Raw genomic sequence first — 9,214 nt, 5'->3', positions numbered from 1 at the left:
TTAAAGCAGAATTGCCATATTAAATAATGTGCACAAACACAATTGTTTATATATATATATATATATATATATATATATATATATATATATATATATATATATATATATGAACCATGGTTTTGATCTTACAGTTGCTAAAGCATTTCCAATGCAATTTAAGGTTGGACTTGCAACATCTTGCTGATCCAGTCTAAACCATCCAAATACGAAAAAGTAAAAGAAGTACTATACATATATCAAGTGTATATGACACATAATATTTAACACATCTGTCCCTTAACTTAGTTATACTTTATTACATGCAGGACTTGGCAGTGCCAATCTAATGGTAATAGAATTTGTGATTATTTCTCAAAATACTTCATCCAAATTAACTTCACACAATTTGTCTCCAACCTAGCACTTGACCACCCCATGAGAAGGTAGGATGTTGACAAAATCAAGTATCCTAACCCAAGATCCACAGTATACAGAATGGCGATAGTGGTCAGATTTTCTGCATAACACATTATCAGTGTAAGAGTGCTGGCTCACAACAGAATTAGTGTACATTTTTGATTCATAATGGAATCACAACTCATTTATCCCATTTACAGAACCTCTCCCAAGATCTGATGTGGCCCCAAACTCTGAGCCCATTCTCTCACCAGTGCTCCACAGAAGACCCCTGAGCACGTCGAGAGGCCAGAAACGTGTGCAGCCAAGGTGGACATGAACCAGGAAGGAGGCCTGCCATATGGAACTACAGAACACCCACTGAAAGAACAGGTCTGGAGCTCAACGATTTCATGTTTAAACAGGCACAGGGCAATGGCCCAGGTTCAATCTGACAGCAATGCTCTTTGATCTTTTTAAATCTAAATAATAAATTGGGAGGCTTGATTTTTGAAAATGTTTTTAAATAATGATGACATCATGTTTTGTTGGCAATAATAAAATGTAAAACCTGTTTTATGATGCAATTCACTACCAGGGTCATAAGAATAATAATATTAGTTTAATTTTGTAATGGAAACTGAAGAATAAAGCACAGTGGAGTCAGAATAAACTTGAACCCACAGTGCATGAACAGTTCAGCTCTTACTGTATACACACATCACATGAGCCATGAGTTAGAAGACATCTGGAATTAGACAAAAATATCAATTGATGTCAAGTAACATCAATTAATTCTTTACACAATAAAATACTGACCTAGCACCTGACTATTCCCAAGATATGAAAACATTTTCATCTCATTCTCATAGGAAAATGAAATGGGACATTCAAGCTGTTGACAATGTGTTTTGTTCTTTATTTTGCAAAGAAAATGAAATATTATTATTATTATTATTATTATTATTATTATTATTATAGCATATATAAAAGTGCACATGAGGTTTACTGTCTCCTGTGTTTGTTTTCTTGACTGGAATGAGGGAGCTGCCAAAGCCAATGACACACAGCCCAAGAGAGGTGAAGCCCTTGATGAGCAATCAGTTGTAGATACCCACAGGGTGTGTGGCATTAGATTTAGCACCCCCTCCCACACCCCACTGGAAAAACTGGATCACATTTGAGCGGTGCAACTCCTGACATGCATGTCATACATAAAACCCAAGACCACACACACAACACAAATAATTTCAAATGACTAGATTGTGCATTGTTATTTGTGCAATGTTTCATTCTAATTTCCAGATAATGTTGTATCATCTACATTAAATTTTAAGTTACTCTTGGTAAGAGTCCATTATGACATCTATCCATTATCTATACCTGCTTATTCCTGGTCAGGGTCACAGAAGGCGCTGGAGCCTATCCCAGCATGCATTGAGCGAGAGGCAGGAATACACCCTGGACAGTTTGCCAGTCTACACCATTCATTCGCATGCACACTCATACCGAGGGGTAATTTAGACTCTCCAATTCATCTAACCTGCATGTCTTCGGACTGTCGGAGTATGGGAGGAGTACCCGGAGAAAACCCACATAGACACGGGGAGAACATGCAAACTCCACACAGAAAGACCAGGTCCGGGATTCGATTCTTTCTGTGAGGCAATAGTGCTACCCTCCAAGAGTCACATTTCTTTTTACAATATGGCTTTATAGCTATGTACTCATAAAATAATGAAAATAGTGGTGATGAAAATATGTTGGTACCTTGATGAAAAATGCTACAACTGCACAAAGATATCAAGTGTTAAAAAGTAAGTTTCATTTATGGCATATGAAAGAACAAAACTAAATACATCCAGTTAAAAAAAAAAGGTTACCAGGCTTTCTACCTTTTGGCCTCCAATTGCTTTATATCAGCTGAAAATGAGAGGCATTTTGATTTGTAAATGTTTTACTACGAATGAGCACCGTAAAGTAGTAATGTGCAGTGCTGTGCATTTACAATTGTTTAGAATCACATGATGAGAGTCATTTGGGTTAACTGCACCAGCCATTAAAGATACAAAACATATTATACATTAACTATATTGGCCCACACTGCCCACAGCTTTTGTAAATTCGAAGAATTTCTGAGATGGCTCCTTCTCTATACCTTGTGCAGTTGCATTAGCATTGCTCCTTCATTCTTTCATTTCATTTAATACAGTAACCTGCTGCTTTACTGGTTTTCTCCCTTGTTCTGTACCTACAGCGTTTGTACTAATTTGCATCAAGTATTGTAGCTGTCACTGTGATTACCTTGTGCTTTTTAAATTGTCTTTGATGCAATTCTCTACAACATGACATGATATGACAGCTGTATCCCAGCTGCTGTTCAGTACAAAACAATTTTCTTTCTTTACGGTGGTAAAATAACCTGTGTGTCTTTTATTGGGTTAACACTGGGTTGATTAAGGCATAACTTGTAGACACACTTATCAGTGATGAACAGTTCTTAAAGTTTAGAGTCATCTGTAAAAAAGGAAACGTGGCATAACACAGATTGTATATGCAAAGATTCTGTAGAAAAAGACTGACACTAGAGAAAAAGCTCACTCAGAGCACCGGAAAGGTTGTTTAGAAAGGCAGTCTTTTAATAAATTCTAATGGCAGGGAATTATGCAAAAGAAATCTACAAAAAAGTAAAATTATGTATTTTTATAACTAAATACTCACTCAGGAAATAACCTCCACAGAACTTATTCCTTCAATTTTAATACAGCAGTTCAATATTTGAAGACTAGTACAGTCATACGAACACAAGGCACTTACGCATTTGCACTTTTGCTATGTTCTGTGGTTTAATTGATTAAATTTGGAAAGACTCAGATGCATCTTCCTTAACTGGGATGACAGACTGGTCATTTTCAAATGTCACATTAACTTCGCCTTGTCCATTGCTATGGCTGGGGTTGCCCTGCAGATGTCCAAGAGCAGTTGTGTCCTCTGGTTTCTGTACAGCCACCCTTTTATATGTCTGATACACTGTGACCAAAACAGATTATTAGTTATATTATTACATGCCCTGTGTGCCTTCAGCTGTTGGAGAATGGCTTTATCTTACTTGACAAGGTGTGCGTAAAATGTTATATATAATGACCTGCAATACCAAGTACCCAATTTGTGAGAATATCTAAATATGTCGTAAAATACACTTAATTCTGAAAATTTGTTTGTTTCCTTTGGTTAAATTCTGATCTCTTAAAATGTCATAGCACAAAATTAAACTGTCTGTCTCAGTTATACACAGTGTATATGTATGCATTTCATTTGCTTTCCAGCAGTAATGGCAGTCATGGCACTTGTACGGTATGCCAGCTTTCCTATGGAACAAAGGCAGTGCATTCCTACCTGCGACCAGCAGGAGGCCACTGGACAGCTGGAATACGCCATAAATCATAGGGAAGATGAACATGAACACCAGCTGCTCTGGGGGGAAAGAGAGCTGCAGCACGGTAGAACAGATCTGCACGTTCTGCGCCCCTGTCTCCATGGCAACCGTCCTGCACCTGCAAGCAGAACATGGGGCAGTAATGGTGACATGAAAGACCCTATAAGCGCTCTGTCAGCAGAGCTGATGGAAACCAGTGCCCAAGCTTTTATTTTTTCTTGCTTTTATCCAGAACCATTGAAATGATCATTAGTCTTGAAGCCACACCCACAGCATTGTAAGTCATCCAGTGTAGTAAGACACCAAGCAAGCTTGAGCTTACTGGTCTTGGCTGTATTGCATTGTGCAAAGTGTTTTAACAATTAATACTGAATCTCAATCACTACTGTAGTAGCTTTGGTCTATCAGCTTTGTACATAAAATCTAGGATTATTGTCTATTCTACTCTGGAGCTTGCTGTTACACATATTATTTGTATCTGGTGCTATTTGCCATAATTGACCATGTAAGTCAATTCGGACAAAGGCATCTACCAATTGAATAAATATAAATGTAAATGAGCACATAGTTGTAACTAGGAATGGAACTTTTTCCTAATATAAACTATAGGTTTTACCTGTGCCATGGTTGCCTTACAATAATGGCGATGATGAATCCAGCGGCGTAGCCGATCAATGGGAAAATGACCCCAATGATCACCATAGAGGTGTCAGTATTCCAGGAGCCTTTATATAAGGCAACACTGGCAATGGCAATCACCAGAATGAGGAGGGAACCAAGCACACTGCCCACCTACAGGGAAGGGAGGTGTTTACAGAGAAAGAGAGAATATTGCTGAAATTATTCCCAAATACTTGTGTGTGTGTGTGTGTGTGTGTGTGTGTGTGTGTGTGTGTGTGGAGGATAAGGTTTTCTGAGGGGCAAAAATATAAAAAGAAACCAATTTGGATGTAACCAATCCATATGCATTCAATTCATTAAATCATGATAATGTGTTTTTAACAATATTGTAAACCTGTCAAAAGACCTGCATATTGAATGCTTTTGTAATTTGTGATATTAGGTTTTCACATCAGCATATTCAATCTTTACAATTGGTGAATACAAGTACAGGGGTTCACCAAATCACAGATTTTCACATTATTGGGATGGTTGGAATCTTTCTCCAAAGTATGGCCAAATATATTATTTGGTACTTGTACAATTACAGGTAATGCTCTTTTGGTACAGAAATGATTTTGCAGGTTAGGAAAAGCAATTCGTGCAAATCTAATTATAAAATGTAAAGAGATGTAATGTAGTGTTGAAAGTTTTGCACTGTGACTCAGTGGCAGATAGAAGTCTCGAAGATTACCTTCAAGATTGTTTTGGCTGCTTTGGGCCACTTGTAATTGACAAAGGCACCACAGGCAACTGGGACAATCAAGGTGATGAGCGTAACACCTATAAACACCAATAAAACAGATCAGATGAATTCAACTCACACAGACAATGAATCATTTTTTCAGCAACACTGAATCTAAAGTAATACAGTGAGCTCCATAATGTTTGGGGCAATGGCATTTTTTTTCTTGATCTGGCTCTGTACTCCACAATTTTATATTCGTAACAAAATCATTCCCATGTGGTGAAAGTGCAGATTATCAGCTTTTATTTAAAGGTATTTTTATACATTTTGGTTTCACCATGTAAAAATGACAGCACTTTTCTACTTTATAAATTGTGGAGTACAGTGCCAAAAATATGTCTTTGTCCCAAACATGATGGAGCACAGTGTATTTAGCCAGATTCATCCAGGGACCAAAGAATACCGAGTGGGGTATTTCTGGTGATTGCATGTCTGTGTCTGGCATTGTTCATAAAACAGATGCCACAGTCCTGGAGGGCCACACTGGCTGCTGGTTTTTGATGTGTGTATTGGCTATGGAGCCCACACACCTTGTTCTCAAGGCTAAGGATTGCAGGCATGGCAATCACCCATGACTGGAGTTTGACACTCCCTAATCAAACAGAATAGAAACCTTACATGTGACCAACTCCTCCCCTTCTTTTTCCTTAATCTTTTTTGTTGACACCTGCACCACAGTGATGTTAGGTGTATTCAGTGATAGTAGGTGGAATGTTACCAAATCATATATATATATATATATATATGGTTAAGTAATTATTCATGAGGATTTCCACTGTCTCTGGAGCCCTGAATGGAAGGCATTTGTTTCTGGAGCACAGGGGACTCCAGCGGTCATACACGGAGGACACAGTAAATGACCATTACCTATATTAAAGAAGGGAATGTTAATGCTGCCCTTGTCCATCCAGAAGCGTGTGTAGATGTACAGGCAGAGCGGCATCATACCCAGACCAAGCACCGTTGAGCAAGATGTCATGGTGATGCTTCAGTGGAAAGGGAAACATAAGAATCAGAAATATAACCAAGGGAGAAGTAGTCTATTATAGCCAATCTAATTTCCACATAAATTTTGGTTGTACATTATCCTGAAATATAAATTATTAGCTAGCTAGTGCAAGAGTTGTTTTTTTCCCCCCTGTTGTTGCATGTTAGTATGAGCTAGATCAGATAACATTAGCTGATTATAACCTAATTGATTCCATACTTTTTCATTAAACGCTTAATGTTAGATAGTTAAAAGTGCCCTGTTTTTCCTCTCCGGTTTCTGCTGCTAGCTGCCCGGAGCCACCACGCATGTTTTTAATTGTGGTCTTGGTGTCTCTGTCTCAGCAGTAACTTGCTCTATCTAGACTTAGTGAGAGATAGGGAGATAGTTAGGGGGTCTAAAACGTGGCCTGAGCTGTGTGAGGGCTGCAGGATGATCGCAATTGTGGAAAGTGATTTCCAGGGTGAGTTTGTCTGCCATCGTTGCCGGCTCGTTGAGCACCTCGAGAGCAAGATCCTTGATCTCGAGGGTCAGCTTGCTGGACTCCACAGTTCACAATTAGTACAGTAACAGGAACTGAGTAGTATGTCCTTTAAGGAACAGGGGAGGCACCAGAGACGGAGAGACAGCTGGGTGACAGTAGGGCGTAAGAGCAGAAAAGGGCAGGCATAGCACACAGGGGGCATCTCCACAGGTTGGGGTGTCCAACTGATTCCAGCCATTGCAGGAATTGGCCCTGGCCCTTGACCCTGAAAGTGCCAGGAGTGAAGAGCCACAGGGCACCTAAACAAAGCTTTATTTGGAGGTTTAACATATGGCTACAAACCTGGGAGGAAAGAGGGGTACAGTTTTATGGGGCACTGGGACTCCTTTTTGGGACAGGGGTGACCTGTACAAGCATGAGGAGCAGACTGTGCAAAATAGCTTTCCAGGTCATGTAGTAGTGGCAGAAACTGGTTTTCAAGACCAGGCTGGATACGGTGTTAGATACTATCTAGTTTGTAGGTAAACCGAGCACTAGGTACGCTTTAGTGGTAGGAAAATGGTGAGCATGCTGGGCTGAATGGCCTGTTCACAATCTTATAATTACTCATGTATTAGAGGATACATGAATCACTTACAAGTATAAATATATTATAAGGTACTATCCAACAGATCTCTTTCAAAAGTGTGTGTAAACACAGTATTCTGTTAGGTGTGTCGATGAGTATCTGGGCAGATAAACATTCCAGTGGACACTAATTGCAGAAATAAACCTATCAAGTGTATCCCACAGTGTACGCGTGGCTCGTAGATAAAGGAAACACTTCTTTGCTTAAGAAAAGAATGGATCCAGTTTCATGCTGAAGATGACTCATTGCTGCCCCAAAGTGGAAATTTATGATTGGAATTTCTAACGAATAACCTGAAGACATCATAAAAGTAGCCAGATAACTGATAGCTATGTTGTAGAATATAAATAGGATATATTGCAATTTGTGTTGTTTTTGCTGTATCAAGTTGCCCTTGATTATGCCTTGATCCTTGATATGATTGTGTATATATATATATATATATACAATGTGTGTGTGGTCTATTTATAGCTTGTATGTTCTTGTGATTATTTCATTTCTGTCCTTCTGTCTTTTTACCCACCACTTCTGCCCCCCCAATAAATAAAATAAAAATTATATTGTGACATTTCATTTGGTTACATATCTTTGAATCTGAAAGCCCGGATTGTAAGGTATTTAGTAACCTGTCTTTCCCTTCAACAAGGTAAAATAGTTCATTTTGTGAACACACTGCCAAAAGTACATTATAAACAATACCAACATGCCCTTTATTAGGACTGAAGGCTTCTTCTACAAGATTAGGACAAAAAAGTGTGTGGGAGATTTCCAAAGGTTTTGATGCAAGTACTTTATTGTGAGAGAGATCAGCAATGTCTATTGTAGTGGACTGTTGGTGCCTGGAGCAAACTTGCAGGGTGGAAAAAAAACATTATCACAGCTGTCTTATGTTAGAAAAACAAATGGAACTCCAGACAAAAAAAAAATGAGATTAAAAAAAGATTAAAATGTACTTCCTTTGGAGTTGCTTAAAAGAAAGATAAAAGTTAAAAGTACTTTCAATACTCCTTGGCAGAATGGAGATTAAATTACTGTCCCTCCAAACAGTATCACAGTGAATTTAAAAGTGAGTCTTGATTTAGAATTTGCAGAACTACACTGCTGAACCGCTGGTCATTTAGAAGAGAACATCACTCAAATATTATTGTTTGCTTCTACTCCAGCGTAGGCAGTGGTGTTGGACCTGTGGGTGACGCATGCACGTACCTGAGGTCCATGTCGCCATCGAGCCAGTAGGTGATGATGTTGGAGATAGTCCCACCAGGGCAACATCCCATAATGAGCACGGCAAGTGCCTGCACGGGCCTGACGGCAAAGGCCAGGGAGAGCAGGTGCGCTGTGAGGGGCATGAGCCCGAACTGGCACAGGAGGCCCACCAGGATGGCCCAGGGCCGGCGCAGGTGAGACCAGAGTTTGTCAACCTTGATGGTGCAGCCCAGAGAGAAGACCACCATAGCCAGCAGGCTGGCGAGCACTATGCCCAGTGCCTGGTGCAGCATGTCCATGGAGGCATCGGCCAGAGTATCCCCAGAAACAGTCTCGTTACCCACACAGCCCTCTGCATAGCCGCTGCAGTTCGACATGGTGCACTGTGGAACAGCTATAACAACATGACCACGTTCCAGTCATTCCCCCTCCCCTCCACTCAGTTCAACCCCCTAGCTGAGACACTAGCAGGGGGAAAGCTGTGGACAATGGAATTCCTGTTACTACTGGCAACAGTTAATGAGATTAACTTTTAACATAACATTTTTATTATGGAGTAGACATACTTCCAGTGATGAACCCTGCCCTGCCTCCTGAATGTTCAGAGAAGTGAGAAGATACACACTTATAAGTATATTCACAAGCTGTTAAAGGCTCACTTATATACAGAGAAAGCTGGATAATTAGTC

The 9,214-nt window shown here is 39.7% G+C and overlaps 1 protein-coding gene across 1 annotated transcript; it reads right to left on the bottom strand.

Moving 5' to 3' along the window:
- Positions 1 to 2,989: 2,989 nt before the first annotated feature.
- LOC118212994 (ileal sodium/bile acid cotransporter-like) lies at positions 2,990 to 8,966 on the bottom strand. Its single transcript, XM_035391578.1, has 6 exons — positions 8,526 to 8,966; positions 6,087 to 6,205; positions 5,166 to 5,254; positions 4,428 to 4,603; positions 3,772 to 3,929; positions 2,990 to 3,405 (listed from the first exon to the last, which is right to left on the bottom strand). The coding sequence occupies exons 1-6, from the start codon at positions 8,900 to 8,902 to the stop codon at positions 3,230 to 3,232; spliced, it is 1,095 nt and encodes a 364-aa protein (XP_035247469.1). The 5' UTR covers positions 8,903 to 8,966; the 3' UTR covers positions 2,990 to 3,229.
- Between the last annotated feature and the right edge of the window lie 248 nt (positions 8,967 to 9,214).

Source organism: Anguilla anguilla, chromosome 14 (genome assembly GCF_013347855.1).
Source record: "Anguilla anguilla isolate fAngAng1 chromosome 14, fAngAng1.pri, whole genome shotgun sequence".
NCBI classification, from domain to species: domain Eukaryota; kingdom Metazoa; phylum Chordata; class Actinopteri; order Anguilliformes; family Anguillidae; genus Anguilla; species Anguilla anguilla.
The sequence above is the reverse complement of the archived record's forward strand: the minus strand, read 5'-3'. Positions and strand labels throughout refer to the sequence as shown.